The sequence below is a fragment of the Erpetoichthys calabaricus genome, chromosome 12, assembly GCF_900747795.2.
Source record: "Erpetoichthys calabaricus chromosome 12, fErpCal1.3, whole genome shotgun sequence".
Taxonomy (NCBI): Eukaryota; Metazoa; Chordata; class Cladistia; order Polypteriformes; family Polypteridae; genus Erpetoichthys; species Erpetoichthys calabaricus.
In genome coordinates this window covers 24,796,139-24,815,318 of record NC_041405.2, presented here as the reverse complement: position 1 = coordinate 24,815,318, position 19,180 = coordinate 24,796,139, and the positions used below count along the sequence as shown (strand labels likewise).

At 40.5% G+C, this 19,180-nt stretch overlaps 1 protein-coding gene across 1 annotated transcript in view; it reads left to right on the top strand.

Annotated features, from left to right (window-relative positions):
• The window catches only part of LOC114661969 (complement C1q tumor necrosis factor-related protein 1-like), a 42,078-nt gene extending 23,841 nt beyond the window's left edge, over positions 1-18,237 (top strand). Inside the window, exon 3 of the mRNA XM_028815242.2 lies at positions 17,433-18,237. Within this exon, the coding sequence (XP_028671075.1) occupies positions 17,433-17,980 (548 nt within the window). The 3' untranslated portion in view covers positions 17,981-18,237. The remainder of the gene's footprint in view (positions 1-17,432) is intronic.
• Positions 18,238-19,180: the final 943 nt, after the last annotated feature.

Here is a 19,180-nt window from a genome sequence, read left to right as displayed (position 1 = left end):
CGAAGGTCACACATGGTGCAGCAAGCCTCTTGCGTGAGATATGAACAATCACTGCGCCACCGTGTTCCCATGTTTAATAACATGCTTTCATTCCTATCATCATGAAAATGATATCACGTATACATCTCAGTATTTTAATTATTCAGAGAGCTGTAATATTTCGAATGTAATGTATTCTGTGTCCTGTCGGAGAAAGAGAAAGAACGGAAGCACGTAGTGATTCACACACATAGAGCACATAGAAGATCAAACACAGAACAAAGCATTTAACGTGCTACTTGAGAAACTAGTAAAATAAATGATTTTAAGATGAAGTTTATGATGTTCTACTTTAATGGCAAAATAAACTACGTGATTAAAGTGGAAATTTCGAGATTAAAGTTGACATTTCGTGCTTTTTTCCCACTGTGTGCCTATGTTTTTTGTTTGTACCCTAATACGCTTTCATATGACACTCAGACGGTGGGCTACGACTTGCCTTTTCACGGCGACTTTGATATGTGATTTCTTTTTTATTTCGGGCATTGTGCGACTTTGTGAATTTGATCTTTCGAGTTTTTCCGACACTCTGTCACTCGATCAACTTTCTTTTGTTGATTATATAACTGTTTAAACCAACAAATAGTACGTTTTTCCTTTGCCTCCACTTGATATTCGCTGAAATTCTTATATTTTCCCCTGTGCTTTTCCCATTGTCTTTTCACAGAAGGCTATTTATATTGATTTGCATATTCAAAGAGGCGTAATTCTGGGAGGAGTTGGGGCGGGACAGAAGGCGCGTGGACGTGCGTTACTTTTTACGCTGATCGGGATTTATGTAGTGAAAGAATGTGAAAGTATGCGTGCGCACAGATTCCTGCATCTGGATTTTTCTGTGCGTACGCACAATCCCGCTTTTGTGCTTACGCCATGTTATAGTGTGAGTTCTACGCACGGCGTTATACATGAGGCCCCAGGAGACAAATTATCAGCAAGATAATTTACCGAAATACGAACTGCTGAGATAGACGGAGAATTTCGACTAGACGTTCGCAGTGTCTATCTGGCGGAGATCCACTCGTTAACTCAGTGAGGGGAAGTAGCAGCGTTAAGAGGCAGCAGCTAACTCAGCTCAATGCGCTTCTGGTGGACGTTCGCTTATTTGGAGACATTTTTCGGATTCACTCATCAGCGGTTCCCTGCTCACAGACAGAGGCAGAGGGGTCAGAAAGATTTGTTGGACTGATACCACCATTGCCAAGTAAGGTACCTCTTTCATTTTATTTGTTGCTCCTGGTGGAGTGAAATGACCGCTAAGTTTTCGGTCACAACACTCACAAGCACCAAATCAGGCCTGCAACGTTTTTTTCAAAACGAGTGACAAGACTGAATGTGTTTTTTATTTTATTATTAATAGTGTAATATAGTTCCTGATTATTTCCAGTTTATTAATTGTGTTTTGTTGGTTTATAATTAAACGGGGAGTTTATCATTGTTTTATAACCCAGTTTCTTGGTGTTTATTATAAGTTTGTGTAATATAAACTATTGGTTTGGGAACGAATGTTAACAGGTAACTTCTTCTACCTTTATTTATTTGTTATTACCTGACCAGTATATTGCTATATTTAATTAATAATGTTTTGTTCATAGTGACCCGAGACACAAAATATTAAAATAATTAGAATCATAATAAATTAGGCATTGGAGTAAAGAACTCAGGGCCCCTTTCTACACACAGTTAGAGTGGACGGGCTACACTAGTACCAGTGCCACTACATTTAGACCACCACACATGGTCCAGTTGCATTTGTTGTACAGCATATACTAGAACATTAGAACACTCTACACGAGAAGAGGCCATTGAGCCCAACAAAGCTCACCAGTCCTATCCACTTGTTTCTTCCAAAAAAACATCAAGTCGAGTTTTGAAAGTCCCTTATTCCAAGTGTCTATCGTTCTTCGTGTAAAGAAAAACTTCCTAATGTTTGTGCGAAATTTACCCTTAACATGTTTCCAATTGTGTCTCTGTGTTCTTGATGAACTCATTTTAATGTCAACTTATAACATAAGATGAAATTATTTTTGTGATCAGCAGGCCAAAATCCATAAGATACGCCCAAAATCATCGTGAACAGTGAAATCAGAAAATATGGAAAATAAAATCCCATGATCAAGGAAGATAAACATCTACCACAGTTGCCCTTAGCTGAACATGTTATTCCAGTTCGATGCATACATCTCTTTTGACCAGTCTTTGGTGAATGAAGATTCAGCAAATTTTGTTTTGTTAATTACTGAAAGTCCTGCCAGACATCAACAAGAACGACTCCTCTTCCTGAGTTGCTGTGGTTTAATTTGTTACCCACAATGGCCATAATTACAGGCAAACAATCCCGGGAATTTTAACTACTTTGTTAAATTAGGAACCACACCTCTTTTAAAAATATGGTGTATCCTTTATTTAACTAAGCATTTTAAACTCTTTCATCCCATATGTGTTTAATTTTGTGAATGATTGGACATAAAATGTAACATAAGAAAACGATACAGCTCAGCACTAATACTGGACAACTCATTAAAGAACCTACACTGTCTCATAATTGTAAAAATGATAAAGAAATTTAAGTTTACAAATATCCATTAGATGCAGATTAAAAGACAGTAAAGGTAAGGCTGGTGATCATTTATAGATTGCGAAACGTTTGAAAAGCAGAACACAAATCACTTATTCTGAAGGTCATACAAGCCAGACTGTAGCCATTTCTAGATCAGGAAATGCTATATTTGTAAAACAGAATAATGACCCTAACCCTACCCCTAAAATTAGGTCATCTATTAATCCATTAATTTTCTTAACCCACTTATTCCACTTCAAAGTCACTGGGAGTCAGAGTTTATGCTAGGAACTTTGGGTCATGCCAGGTATAGAAACTCATCGACTACCTGCAGTCTTCTGCCCATTTGTTATTTTCATGAGTCACATAATGAATACCACATTGGTGTTGTGATGCAGGCTCACAAAACACAAAAAGAAGGAGCACATTTCAAAATTCAGCTCCGAACTACCAAGTAGGCCTAAAAACAAATACAGTGCATCCGGAAAGTATTCACAGCACATCACTTTTTCCACATTTTGTTATGTTACAGCCTTATTCCAAAATGGATTAAATTCATTTTTTTCCTCAGAATTCTACACACAACACCCCATAATGACAACGTGAAAAACATTTACTTGAGGTTTTTGCAAATTTATTAAAAATAAAAAAATTGAGAAAGCACGTGTACATAAGTATTCACAGCCTTTGCCATGAAGCTCAAAATTGAGCCCAGGTGCATCCTGTTTCCCCTGATCATCCTTGAGATGTTTCTGCACCTTAATTGGAGTCCACCTGTGGTAAATTCAGTTAATTGGACATGATTTGGAAAGGCACACACCTGTCTATATAAGGTCCCACAGTTGACAGTTCATGTCAGAGCACAAACCAACCATGAAGTCAAAGGAATTGTCTGTAGACCTCTGAGACAGGATTGTCTCGAGGCACAAATCTGGGGAAGGTTACAGAAAAATATCTGCTGCTTTGAAGGTCCCAATGAGCACAGTGGCCTCCATCATCCGTAAGTGGAAGAAGTTTGAAACCACCAGGACTCTTCCTAGAGCTGGCTGGCCATCTAAACAGAGCAATGGGGGGAGAAGGGCCTTAGTCAGGGAGGTGACCAAGGACCCGATGGTCACTCTGTCTGAGCTCCAGAGGTCCTCTCTGGAGAGAGGAGAACCTTCCAGAAGGACAACCATCTCTGCAGCAATCCACCAATCAGGCCTGTATGGTAGAGTGGCCAGACGGAAGCCACTCCTTAGCAAAAGGCACATGGAAGTCTGCCTGGAGTTTGCCAAAAGGCGCCTGAAGGACTCTCAGACCATGAGAAAAAAAATTCTCTGGTCTGATGAGACAATGATTGAACTCTTTGGTATGAATGCCAGGCGTTATGTTTGGAGGAAACCTGGCACCATCCCTACAGTGAAGCATGATGGTGGCAGCATCATGCTGTGGGGATGTTTTTCAGCGGCAGGAACTGGGAGACTAGTCAGGATAAAGGGAAAGATGACTGCAGAAATGTACAGAGACATCCTGGATGAAAACCTGCTCCAGAGCGCTCTCGACCTCAGACTGGGGCGACGATTCATCTTTCAGCAGGACAACGACCCTAAGCACACAGCCAAGATATCAAAGGAGTGGCTTCAGGACAACTCTGTGAATGTCCTTGAGTGGCCCAGCCAGAGCCCAGACTTGAATCCGATTGAACATCTCTGGAGAGATCTTAAAATGGCTGTGCACCGACGCTTCCCATCCAACCTAATGGAGCTTGAGAGGTGCTGCAAAGAGGAATGGGTGAAACTGGCCAAGGATAGGTGTGCCAAGCCGTGTGGCATCATATTCAACAAGACTTGAGGCTGTAATTGCTGCCAAAGGTGCATCGACAAAGTATTGAGCAAAGGCTGTGAATACTTATGTACATGGGATTTCTCAGTTTTTTTATTTTTAATAAATTTTCAAAAACCTTATGTAAACTTTTTTCACGTTGTCATTATGGGATGTTGTGTGCAGAATTCTGAGGAAAAAAATGAATTTAATCCATTTTGGAATAAGGCTGTAACATAACAAAAGGTGGAAAAAGTGATGCGCTGTGAATACTTTCTGGATGCACTGTAGCAGTAAACCTGGTCCCAAACTCAAGCAGCAGGCCTTGCAGCCTAAACTCCAAGGAGAACTAATGCTTATAAAATCCCTACATGAATAAAAAAAAAACAATGGGGCTTAAATAATGAGGTTTCCTGAAAGAAACAAGAATCTAAAAACTTACATAGTGATCAGTTGCAATTATCTGTCATAATCGCTAGAGAATTGTTTTCTGTATTTTGTTCATTATAGTGTCTATATTTAGTCTGTCACTTAGCGCAGATGTTCCGTCTGTTGTAAAGTTGCCAGGCAACATTTAGAATATTATTGAGTACGGGTAAACTGTAGTTGTTTTCCAACTGACATCATTTATATTCTGGAGTTTTTCTTTGTCCATTTCTTTTATGACAACTTAGAATTATGTTTTACAAATTGGTGTCTCTGCCCTGTGTAAGTGCCCAGAAGGACGGATGGGCTTCCTGGCCAGGATGGAGGAGGATTTCTTGCCCAGCTGGGAAGCCATAAGGGAAAGATGGCCAGAATGTGGGCACTACCCAACCAGGATGCCTTATAATATCCTGGCATGCATGCTTGAAAAAAGAATGGACTGGTGAGAGCTGCAAGAGCTCATCCCCCAGATTACTAGGTGGCAGTGTTCCCTTCAAGTAATCCCAATTTGGACACGCACAGGGCTGCATGGGAACTGGAGTCCAGAAGCGCAGCCCTTAAGGCGTCTACAGGGCACTGCTGGTGGGGGGGTCCTTAGCAGCTTAACAAGGAGCCTGCTGCTGCCATATCCCATGTAGTCAGAGTCAGGAGGCAGCGGGTGAAACTCACTGGAGGAGAGAATAGAGAGAGAAGACAGAGAGAGAGAGAGAGAGAACATTTAAGTTTGTATATTGGCTGTAGTAAATGTTGTTTTTGAACTGTATGGATTAAAAATCTTTTATTTGATCCTGGAATTAGGGTTAGGTCTTGTGTGTCTGGAATTTGGGGGTTCGGTGGTGCCCCCTACTGCTCACAACTGCCATTTGACATATTACTTTTTTTATCGATGTTAATAGTAATTCGAATAACTTTTTCATTTATGAGCAAATGATTTCCTCCAAAAGACTTTCAACCACACAAAACATACTGTACATATCTCTCTATTATGAAAAAAATCTTGGCAGGGAGATGTGACGTGATCTACTCAGAAGACAATTTGACGTCACGCAAGACAAGGCAGTGAGACTGAAGGACAGCTACTGTACAGGCTTCTAAATGATTGATGCGCAGTGCGACATGCAGATCACGCACCTCGGCAGCAGAAGTACAAAGCCAGCAGCTGATCCGTCCGCATCTCCTTAGCATGCGTTCAGCTCCCCACCTTCACAATGCGAGCGGCAGAGATGCAAATTGGCAAAAGGACAGCTGCTGTATTGGCTTTTAAATGACTGACGCAAAGCGCGACAAGCAGAACATGCAGCTCCCCAGCAGCAGCAGCATCAAAAATTGAAAACCCTTTTTTTTAAAACAGCTGAACTGACCGCATCTCCTTAGCGTGCGTTCAGCCCCCACCCTTCACAACACAGCATTATACGTCCCGCAAGAAAGAGATTTAACCACGCCTGGGGCAGGAAATAAAGGACAAATACTGTTTTTACAAAAGTTTTAAAGTAAAAGTGAAAATAATGCATATGTAATAATTCCCATGAAAATAACAATCTCTTTAAATTGTTTATCCAGTAAACCAAACCTGGGGGTGGGCGAGCAGAGGGCGGAGCCCCCTAGTCTTATATATAAACATCTACACCCGGAAGTGAGAGGTGGAGTCGGGGTAAGGGCTCCTCCTCCGAGGAAACAGAAACTCGCTTAGCCGCTAATATACAAACGAGGTGAGCACGTCACCAAAACGGAACCTCCTAGGATAGAGACGCCCAGAGTAGTTCCTTTCAATTATCTGACATCTCTACATTTCAATTTTTTTTCTGATGATTTCAATAGTTTCTAGGACCCCTGGCTTTTTACAACACAGGCTTAGGGCTCATTTATACTTCACGCTCAGAACGCGTATGCGCCCGCATCATGGCTGCCACGTGTTCTGAGCTTTCATTTGATGCGTCCTCTGAGCAGATCCTCAGAAATTAACGTGACACGTGTGCGAGTTGCAGTACCAGCAAAAAGTCGGGGGGCGCAGTGTGCTAAAAGTTGGAATGTGACGTCAGAGTCTCTGTTTACTATCTATATGTGACAGAAAGCCACTTTGCGGATCCTACGAGATCGGTGTGCGCGCTTCGATATTTGATAAATGGTTTGATGTGGCGAAGCAAAATGCTGACATACAGATGTATTCATGGTGCTTTTATATTCAAGCGTCGCATATTCCCGATCGTAATGACACGATACGTTTTAAAATTCTCACATACCGTCTTCTGTGCTATCTTTTTTTCTAGGGCTTCCTCTGCTCCTGACAGCAGCGAATCACCAGCAATAGATCGCCACACTGAGCACATTAAATGTATGATATTCCAACTCTCTGCACATTTAGAAACCTTAGATTTATACCTGATATCACTTTCATGATGAAAAGCATTAAAGTATGTATATTACATTTTACAGATAAATTGGTAATTTCGTTTAAATAATGAATACTGTTAATAATTACACACATGGGGTGACACAGTGGCAGAGCGTTAGCGCTACTGTCTTGCAGGGAGTCACGTCGCTGATATTCCCTGCCTGGAGTTTACATGTTTTCCTGCTGGGTTTCCTCAGTGTGCTCCAGTTTCCTTCCAAAGACATGCAGATTTGGGGATTTGGTGCCGCTAAAATGACGTTAGTGTATGTGTGTGCTTGTATTCACCTTGCGATGAGCCGAGACATCATCCAGGGATTGTTTCAGCCACGTGCCCAATGCTAGCTGAAATGGACACATCCCTGGATTTAATCAATAAACATCCTTTTCAGAGATATTGCGGTAAGGTGTCATCGGAATTTAATGGGTGTTCTAGGCAACACAGAGAAGCCGAACATGTTCTCACCATGATAATATCTCGTACTGCCACCTGGTGGATTCCTCCAGATTTACGTAAAGTATGCGCGCAAGTATAAATGCTTCAACGCTTGCGTAGCAGGAACATCCGCTGCAGCATGCGTCTCGTCACGTGAAGTATCACTCCGGCCTTACACAGCAAGGCATATAAAATAGGGCTCATGCCTAGCAAGATGGTACTTGAGTTAAAACAAGGAAGACAAGAGAAGTTAAGAGGATTCAGAGCAAAATCCATGAATCCAGGTGGTTATGTAGGTTACCTTCCATTTAAAGGAATACTCCCCCCAGAAATATTTTTTTATGTTACTTACCCCATGTACTTTGTAGTGGTGGCACCAGTGGCAAGATACCATAATGTTGGCTGTGACATGATTTTTGACAACTGTATATTTTTCAGCAGCCCGAGAGACTGCACATTTTCATGAATGTAGAAGAATATCAGGCGACACGTGCCAAGGCTATGCAGCAGAAGCGGTCATTGAACGATTTAATTAGGAATTTATCACACCAGACTTGATTCCGTTCACACATCCAGACATTTGCACTTTGGCTAGAGCTGTCACATTTGCAGCATTTTAGGACATCCTCTACCTCCCTTCTCTTCTCTTAATATTATTCTGCAAACAGCTTTATCAGTGGGCCTTCATTATCAGTAAAAATATAAAGCGTACAAAGCTGTGCCCCTATCATGCTGGACCTCTAAACAGAGCAGGTTGTCAGATTGATAATTTGTGTTTTGAGATGGAAAATGTCATTTCATTTGTATGTTTCTGCTAAAGATGGATGTAAAGATTTCAGTGAAAATGCAATGTGTGTGTATAATGCATTTGCTGCATATCCATTGTGGAGCTCGACCCAGACACAGACAGGCAGACATCGTTCTGTACAACCCAATACATGTTTATTTACACAACTATTATTTACAGGTGCACACACAACCCCAAACTCCCCCAAAAGTCCTGGCCAACAACACAATGCCTCTTTCACTCTTCAGGCCGCCTCCTTTCCTCCTCCAAAATCTCGCCTCTTGACCTCCCAACTCCAGCCCCCAAGCGGAGGGAGGCGGCCCCTTTTATGACCACCCGGATGTGCTCCAGGTAGATAGATAGATAGATAGATAGATAGATAGATAGATAGATAGATAGATAGATAGATAGATAGATAGATAGATAGATAGATAGATAGATAGATAGATAGATAGATAGATAGATAGATAGATAGATACTTTATTAATCCCAATGGGAAATTCACATTTTCCCCAGTGTGGCAGAAGTGCCGGCTGCGTACCTGGAAGCACGCCGGTTGTCTCCGGTCCTCTTCCCCCCAGCACTTCGGGGTGTGGTGGAAGTGTTGAGGTGCAGGGCTCCGTAGGCATGGGGGCACCCCCTGGTGGTGACCACTGGTCCCTACAGGGCTGAGCTTCAAAGCTCTGTACCCGTGGTCCCCAAAGCTTTGAAATTACCAATTACTTTTGAGCCCCTGAAATGAAGGGATTGTGTTCAAAAAATGCTTTAGTTGCCTCACATTTTTATGCAATCGTTTTGTTCACCCCACTGAATTAAAGCTGAAAGTCTGCACTTCAACTGCATCGGAGTTGTTTCATTTAAAATTCATTGTGGTAATGTACAGAACCAAAATTAGAAAAAAGTTGTCTATGTCCAAATATTTATGGACCTAACTGTAGATTGATAGATAGATAGATATTAATTTTAGTGTAGTTGGCAAGATAGATAGATAGATATTAATTTTAGTGTAGTTGGCAAGATAGATAGATAGATAGATAGATATTAATTTTAGTGTAGTTGGCAAGATAGATAGATAGATAGATAGATAGATAGATAGATAGATAGATAGATAGATAGATAGATAGATAGATAGATAGATAGATAGATATATAGATAGATAGATAGATATTAATTATAGTGCAGTTGGCAGGATAAAACAGACAGATAGATAAGTCACTATATAATAAATGTATAGACAGATAGATAGATATGATAGATAGATAGATAGATAGATAGATAGATAGATAGATAGATAGATAGATAGATAGATAGATAGATAGATAGATAGATAGATAGATCTTTTGAAGTGCCTTTCATTATTTGAGGCTCAAGATAAATAGATTTGTCTCATCTTTTACATCTCCATTTGTATCCATATATTTTATTTTGTGCCTTTCACATCTATCATACAGATCAATCTCATATGGTGCCTTTTTACAGAAGGCTCAACACAGACAGACAGATAGAAAAGACACTATATAATGCATAAACAGGTCTTCTTACTACTTTTTTACCTAATATATAACCGTCCCTTTCCTTGTTAATCTCTATATAGCTATAAGGGCTTTATATAACATAAAGATAGGAAACACACTATGCAATAGATGGATCATGTAGCATCTACTTTAAAAGATGTTTCTTACTTATATATAGTAGTTGTAATAGCAGTAAAATAGATAGATATTAATTTTAGTATAGTAGGCAGGATTAGTTAGATAGATAGATAGATAGATAGATAGATAGATAGATAGATAGATAGATAGATAGATAGATAGATAGATAGATAGATAGATAGATAGATAGATAGATAGATAGATAGATAGATAGATAGTTTATTGCTGTTGGTATAAAGGACCCCCAGTCACGTTTCCTGACACACTTCTGCTGTATAATTTGTTGGCTGAAAGCCCTCAGTGTTGGTGTGTCAGAGAGAGGATGTGCAGCTTTGTTCATAATGGCACTCAGTTTGGTTTTAATTCTCTCCTTTGCTGCGACCTCCAGAGAGTGCCTCCTATAACTCAGCCTGCCCTTTTAATTATCCTGTTGCTTTGGTGGGGCTCTCTTTTATTTCTTATATTTGCTGCTATTGGTTAATTTGTAAATACACATACTGTAGTTCTTAAGTAAAAGCTTAAACTAAATGTCTCCATCCGATTATTCATTTCTAGCTTTACCAAGTGCTGGATTGATCATTCTTTGTCTAGCTGCAGTCCACGAGGGACTTGAAGAATGGTTTGTGAAATTATCTATTGGTGGTATACTTGGTTTGAGTAAAGGAGTTAAAATAAATGACAGTCCCGGTCAGCAAGAAGCCTGCCATTAGAGATTGCAAAGGGCTGAAAGCATGGGGTACAGCATGGACAGTGAGACAGGTTACTGGTAACAATTACTTAGCTGATTTTGACATTTCTTCCTATTCCCCCATTAAGAAAAAAGCCCAAGAGGTTACTTGACACCTTTTGTGTTAGGTGTACATCGTAGGTGATCTGATAACAGTTGATCCAAGCATGTAGTTAAGAAGCATAAAAATTCGACTGGTTTTTGAATTTACTGCTTGTGATTTCATGACTGTGATTTCTAGTTTAGTGTTATGGATTGACGTCTCAATTTCTGGAACCTCCGTTTTTTTTTTTTTTAGTTTTTTTTTGTGCTTATGATTTCATCTCCTAATCCGTTTATGAAGATTCTTTCATGCCTGCTTTCAGCCAAATTTAGTCTGTCAAAACTTTCAAGTGGATTACCTCCAATATTTGTCCCTAAGGAAAATCAATTAAAAATTTGCAGTGAATACGGGTGTGTGTGTGTTTGCCCTGCAAATGGACTGGCACCCCATCCAGGGTTTGTTCCTGCCTTTTGCCCTATGCCACTGGGGAAAGGCTCCAGAAGACCCCCGTGACCCTATTCATGACTAAGGGGGTTCAAAGATGACTAACTGACTGTTTTAAATCACAAACTAAAATTTCCACGTCACCTCGCCGCTTCAGGTGACATTTTACCATTTAACCTGCGTGTTATTTATTTTCATTTTATCTGTTCGTTTTTCCCTTGATATCATTTTTCTGCAAAACTAAATGAATCCTGCAAGCTCACAGGCTGACTCATGCGCTTCCCAGTAAGGTGAGGAATGACTTTACCACAAATTATACTTTTTTTTTTTTTTATAAATGCCTTGAAAAGAAAACAGCCCAGTGCAAAGCCAAGCCACTAATTGCAGTTTAAAGTTTAGAGGAGCAGCTCCGCAGCACTTTGCATTTAGATTAAAAATAATTAAAGGAGGCGTTAAAGTATGTTAGGAGAAATTAAAAAAAAGAAATCTCTTAATTAAGAGCAAACTGACAAATCTAAGGCTGCAGCCAGGCATATCTTTAAAACCTTTTTGCCTTTAATTCTGTGGTGTAATACGGTGTGGCTCCTCTCGCTAAGTGCCGACAGCTGTGCCTTTGACTTCTCGCAGGTAAGACCCTCTCCTGCTGTGTGCTCGCTGCGTGACGTCGATGTCTTCATCACGGTGAAAAATGTTTGAAATTTGAGGGAGCATAATGTGAGAAATCATAAGAGCATGAATTTGAATATTTCCACACTACTTTCAGGCGGCATCACAAGTGCACCCACTTAATAATATTTTGGAAGCAAAGGCAAGATGCCTGGTGGTAAATTTGGCTCTACGCTGGGTTTCTGGGGAGCTGACCACCTGCTTAGGTGGTGAAGAGGAGGCAGCAATCAGATCCTGCCGCATCTAAACTCAAAGGGTGGCGATGAAACTGCAAAGCATGTCAATATTTAGGGTTGCGGGCATACCATGTTGGAAGATGGCGTAATGAAAGATGCCTGTAGAATGTAAAATGTTTTTTAAACGTGTATTATCTTCATACCAGTAACGGCGGACTGCATGATAACGTGCAGTGAATACACTTGACTTGAGCATTCCTAGTTTTCCTCCTCTTTCTCTGTACGTTTTTCATTCGTTTGCTCAGAGGATGATGCGCTTGCTTTTCTCCACCCTAGCGGCCCGCTTCTTCTTTTCTTCTGTTGGCATCTTTTTGTGTTAAAACTCATTAACTCAGTGTTTATGTTTCAATTACTTAGTACGTTTTTCTTAATTTTTCACTTAAGCTGGCACTTAAGTCTTCAATCTGTCTCAAGAATGATTTAAGATATGAAGAGGAAGGGCAAGTGACGGTGAAGAGGGTAGGGATGAGAACGGTGCCTGTACGCATATCCTGCACGGCCGCCCTGCTGGCCTCTGCCGAGAGTTGATTCTACAATAAAATAAAAATAAAAAGAGGAATAACCTTGGAGGTCAATCATCACCCCGATAATGGATAGCAGACGTCACGTAGTATATGTGTACCAAATTTCAGGTCAATAGTTCAAACGGTTTGCGAGCTACAGGTGATTTAAAATCCTGGACAGACAAATGGACAGCCACGGTAGCGTATTATATATAAAGATGTATAGGCGATAGTATACTGTATTTGGAACATGCCGTCATCCTGATAGGGGAGATCTACCAGAACCCAGTGGGTGTCTATGGTATCACATAGGGGTGTATGCAGCTGACGAATCAGAACATCTCTCTCATGACATCGGCCTCCTAAATCTTCTGTTGAGGATCTTCTCCGGTGATGCTCTGTCCATGCAGCCATCTTCAGCTCCTTGTTTTTGGGGTTGGCTTGTATGTTTAGTGTATGGAAGGCCTGCTCAATTGGTTGTGAATCGGGTGACTGGCTTGGCCATTCAAGAACTTTCCTGCCTTTTGGGTCATTATCTTGTTGTAGGATGAAGCAAAATCCAATGCGTTTGGAGGCATTTACTGGAACTTGAGCAAATCAGATGTCTCTGCACACCTCAGGATTTATTGATCAACTTCTTTCAGCCATTCTATCATCAATGGAGAGAAGTGTGCCAGGACCTGTGGTAGCCATACAGTCATGGCCAAAAGTTTTGAGAATGACACAAATATTAATTTCCACAAAGTTTGCTGCCTCAGTTGTTATGATGGCAATTTGCATCTACTCCAGAATGTTATGAAGCATGGTCAGATGAATTACAATTAATTGCAAAGTTCCTATGTGCCATGAAAATGAACTTAATCCCCAAAAAATCCCATTTCCAATGCTGTTGTGAGGAAGGCTTCAGGGCGCCCAAGAAAGTCCAGCAAGTGCCGGGACCGTCTCCTAAAGTTGATTCAGCTGTGGATACCACCAGTGCAAAGCTTGCTCAGGAATGGCAACAGGCAGGTGGGAGTGCATCTGCAGACACTGTGAGGGAGGTGAAGACTTTTGGAGGATGGCCTGGTATGAAGAAGGGCAGCAAAGAAGCCAAGAAAAACATCAGGGACAGGCTGATATTCTGCAAAAGGTACAGGGATTGGACTGCTGAGGACTGCTGGGGGAAAGTCATGTTCTCTGATGAATCCCCTTTCTGATTGTTGTGGGCAACCGGACAAAAGCAAAGGTGAGCGGAGCTACCTTTAGTCCTGTGTCATGCCAACAGTAAAGCATCCTGAGAGCATTTATTTGTGGGGTTGCTTCTCAGCCAAGGCAGTGGACTCACTTTCAATTTTGCCTAAGGACACAGCCATGAATAAAGAATGGGACTAAAATGTCCTTCGAGAGCAACTTCTCCCAACCATTCAAGAACAGTTTGGTGACCAACAATGCCTTTTCCATCATGATGGAGCACCGGGCCATAAGGCAAAAGTGATAACTAAGTGGCTCAGGGAACAAAACATCAAAATTCGGGGTCCATGGCCAGGAAACGCCCCAGACTTTAATCCCATTGAGAACTTGTGGTCAAACCTCAAGAGGCGGGTGGACAAACAAAAACTCACAAATTCTGACAAACTCCGAGCATTGATTCTGCCAGAGTGGGCCACCGTCAGTCAGGATTTGGCCCAGAAGTTGATTGACAGCAATGCCAGGGTGAATTTCAGAGGTCTTGGAAAAGAAAGAAGGGCCAACACTGCAAATATTGACTCTTTGTATAAACTTAATGTTATTGTCAATAGAAGCTTTTGAAAGTTATGAAATGCTTGTAATTCTACTTCAGTATACCATAGGAATATCTGACAAAAAGATCTAAAAACACTGAAGCAGCAAACTTTGTGAAAACCAATGCTTGTTGCTTGCCCTTTTGCGTTTGACAACTCAGAACATCACTCTCATTACGTCATAATCCTCAATTTTCTGCTGAGACTTTGCCCCAAGCTCCACTTCTGACCCATTCAGATGCTTTAAAGACTCAGCAGTGATCACTTAGGGCTTTTGCTACAAGGACTCCGACTTCTACTACCCTTAGCAATCCCCGGGTTTGCACCTTCTTAATGTTCTTGCTTTTACTTTTCATTATACCCATTTCATTTTATGCCCTCCTTTAATATAATTACAACAGAAATGCAAAAGACAGATGAGCTGATTTTTGCATCACTGAAAAAAATCGCAATATTAATGCTTAAATAACAAAAGTATGAAGGCATTGAAATTCAACCACAACTGTTATATTAAGCTCTGGTACTAAACAAGACTAAATTTTAGTATAACATGTTATCCTAATATCAGTAGGAACAGGATCTGTGTATATAAATACTCCTCAGCCACTGTTTGGTTTAGAAACATAAATGGCTCCTTAGTAACCAAGTAAACTGCAAAGATTTGTAAATACTTCTGCTGAAAAATGACTAATGTACAGTATAAAGAGTACCTTCCATAATGCTTGGGGAAAAGGCCCATTGTTCCTTGATTTCCCCCCTCTGCTCCACAGTTTAAAATTACAAATCAAACAATTCAGACATCGTAATTAAAGTGTACATTGTAGACTTTTCATTTAAGGGGATTTGCTTACATTTCAGTCACACCGTGTAGAAATAACACTTTTTCTTCATGATCCCCCCATTTCAGGGCACCATAATGTTTGGGACACAGCAATGGCAGGTCTATTAAAGCCGTTGTCATATTAAGGACTTTGTCGCATATCCCTGGCATGTAATGACTGCTTGACGTCTGTGATTCCTAGACATCACCAGGTGCTGAGGATCTTCTCTGCTCTGCCAGGCCTCTAGATAGATAGATAGATAGATAGATAGATAGATAGATAGATAGATAGATAGATAGATAGATAGATAGATAGATAGATAGATAGATAGATAGATAGATAGATAGATAGATAGATAGATAGATAGATAGATTTTAATTTTTGTGTAGTTGGCAGGATAGCATAGCATGGATAGATAGATAGATAGATAGATAGATAGATAGATAGATAGATAGATAGATAGATAGATAGATAGATAGATAGATAGATAGATAGATAGATAGATAGATAGATAGATAGATAGATAGATAGATAGATAGATAGATTTTAATTTTTGTGTAGTTGGCAGGATAGCATAGCATGGATAGATAGATAGATAGATAGATAGATAGATAGATAGATAGATAGATAGATAGATAGATAGATAGATAGATAGATAGATAGATAGATAGATAGATAGATAGATAGATAGATAGATAGATAGATATTTTATTAATCCCAATGGAAAATTCACAATGGAGATGTTCTAATGAACATCTAGAGATTCTCTAATGCAGCCATCTTCAGCTTCTGTTTGTTTCAGCTGCTTATCCCCTTAAGGTTTTCCTTTTTCAGAATATGGATGGTCTGCTCAGTTGGATTTAAATCAGTTGACTGGCTTGGCCAGTCAAGAATTTTCCATATTTTAGCTTTGAAAAACTCCTGTGTTGCCTTAGAAGTATGTCTGCGATCATTAGCTTGTTGAAGGATGAATGTGTTTGGTGGCATTTTCTGGAACTTGAGCAGATGTTTCTATATACCTCAGAATTCATTGTGTGACTGTCGTCAGCAGTTCCATCATTAATGAAGAGAAGTATGCCAGTCAGGGCATACATGCCCAAGCCATAACACCCTCAGCACCATGTTTAAAAGATGAGGTGGTCTGATTTGGATCTTGGGCAGTTACTTTTGGTTTTCACACTTTGCTGTCACAATCACTCTGATCAAGTTCAGCTTTGTCTCGTCTGTCCACAAGACCTTTTCCCAGAATTCTGGATGCCCTTTAAAGTCCCTTTTCACAAGCTGTAATCTGACCATCATGTTTTTGTGGCTGACTAGTGGTTTGTATCTTGCAGTGTCTCCTCTGTATTTCTGTTCATGAAGTCTCTGACAAACACACCCATCGGCCTCCTGAAGAGTGTGTCTGATCTGTCAGATGGACGTTTGGGGCTTTACCATCGTGAGGATTCTTCTCTCATCAGCAGTGGAGATCTTCCTTGTCCTATCAGTCCCTTTGTGATTACTGAGCCCACCAGTGTGTTCTTCCTTCTTCATGATATTCCAAACAGTTGATTTAGGTCATCCTAAGGTTTTACCAAATGGTTTTATTCTTGTTTTTTAGCCTCATAATGGCTGCTTTGACTTTCATTGGCATAGCTCTTGTACTCATGTTGAACAATGGCAACTACAGACTCCAAAGGGTAGAAGCAGGCTGAGTTATCTTATCAAGCAATGAAACGCACCTGAGGAATCGCAAACACCTGTGACATCAATTTCTCCAAAAATTATGGTGCCCTGAAATGGGGGACATGCAGAAAAAATGTTGTCCTTTCTACATGTTGTAACCAAAATGTGTGCACATCCCCTTAAATGACAGTCTTCAACGTGCACTTTAATCACAATATCTGAATTGTTTGATTTATAATTTTAAACGGTGGAGCAGAGGGGCAAATCAAGGAAGAAACGAGTCCTTGTCCTAAACAATATGGAAGACACTATAGATTAATCCGCATTTGTCACTACTAAAACAAAGTGTTTTCTCTTTCTGCAGGGCAGCGTGGGCTTCAATTTCATGCCAGACTCAAGCCTGACAAGTCAAACTGGGTTATGGATATAATTCAAAAGTAATCCAAATTATTTATTTAATTTCTTTTCTTTTTGGCAGGTGACAAAGGAGACAAAGGAGACAGAGGTACCCCTGGGAAAGCAGGCAAAGAAGGGCCACTAGGACCCCGTGGATATATCGGCTCTAAAGGTTTCAAGGGTCAAATGGGTGCCCCTGGGGACCCCTGCAAGCACCAGTATTCCGCCTTCTCAGTTGGCCGAAAAAAAGCTCTGCACAGCGTCGAGTACTACCAGTCCCTCCTGTTTGACACTGTCTTTGTCAATCTGTATGAACACTTCAACATGTTCAAAGGCAAATTCTACTGCTACATTCCTGGGATCTATTTTTTCAACGTGAACATCCACACCTGGAATTTCAAGGAGACCTACATGCACATCATGCATAATGACAAAGAGAAGGTGATCTTATATGCACAACCCAGCGACAGGAGCATTATGCAGAGCCAGAGCATAATGCTCGATCTCGAGCAGAACGACGAGGTCTGGGTGCGTCTTTACAAGCGGGAGCGGGAAAATGCAGTTTATAGCGATGACGTGGACATCTATATCACCTTTAACGGTTACCTGATCAAGCCTTCGGTGGAATGAATGGGACACCAGCGAAATTAAAACTCAGAGAAATGCCAGGAAGAGGCAATGCTGCCCCCTGTTTATTTGGTGCTATCTATATGCATATAGTTCTCTATACCAATCGGGGAAAATCGATCTTGACGCGTCTCAGGATCCAACTCAAAGGAAGCTGACCTGCTCATTCTGCCTTGCGCGGAACTAAATGCACTCCTGCTTTTTTTCTTCATTTTGTTCAATTAGATACTGTATGGCAAAAAATGTATAATGGAAATGTGGTGAACGTCTTTTTAATCGGCACACAACCCTCTGTGTTTAGTCTGTTCAGTTTCCTACTGTCCATAAAGTTTTATATCAGGAATTACTTTTAGTCAGTTAGCTCAGAGATGGGAATTCCATCTACTCGTCTAACAGTCCTTTTCTCCCTGAAATTGTTCACCATTATTATTTAGTTAATCTCAATCCCTTTGATCCAGGCCCTGCCATTACCTCACTTAATTAAGATTTTACAACCTGTCGTTTGGTGCCTTCAGTCGGCTCACGTCTGTCCAATTCAAGGATGGAGTCGGTTCAGAGCGGGTCTCTCTGAGGCCTCAAAGGTTACATTTGGTATTTTTCAAGTCATAGTTATTTCTCCACAATCTTGATATATATTAGGTGGTCATGTGAAATTGCATTTTAAAGTGAAACATATTTTAAAAATTTTACAAAACAAGTATCCTTCTGTCATCTTCTTATATAATACACTACCGTCGCTGTCCGTTTGTCTGTCCATGATTTTAAATCACCTGTATCTCGCAAACCATTTGACCGATTGACCTGAAATTTGGTACACATATACTACGAGGTGTGATCAAAAACTCCGGTGAATGTTGATGTAGAGCACAATCCAAGAGCAACGCAAAACAATTCAATGCAGGGTCTGACATGTCCATCCTGGAGCCAAGTTTGTGACAAGTTTCAACTTCTTTCATGCTGTCAGTCGTTTGTGAGCCACTGTTGAGTTCCAAGTGTGTTTTTCAAGTTTGTCGTTATTAATGGATATCGAGCAACGCATTAGCATGAAATTTTCTTTCAAATTGCAAAAAGCTCAGGAAACCCATCAGATGTTAAAATCGCTTTATGGTGACACTGCACCAACAATTAAGACTATTTACAAGTGGTTTGATCATTTATGTCGTAATGGATCTGACGCGGTTGAAGACGAGAAAAGATCAGGAA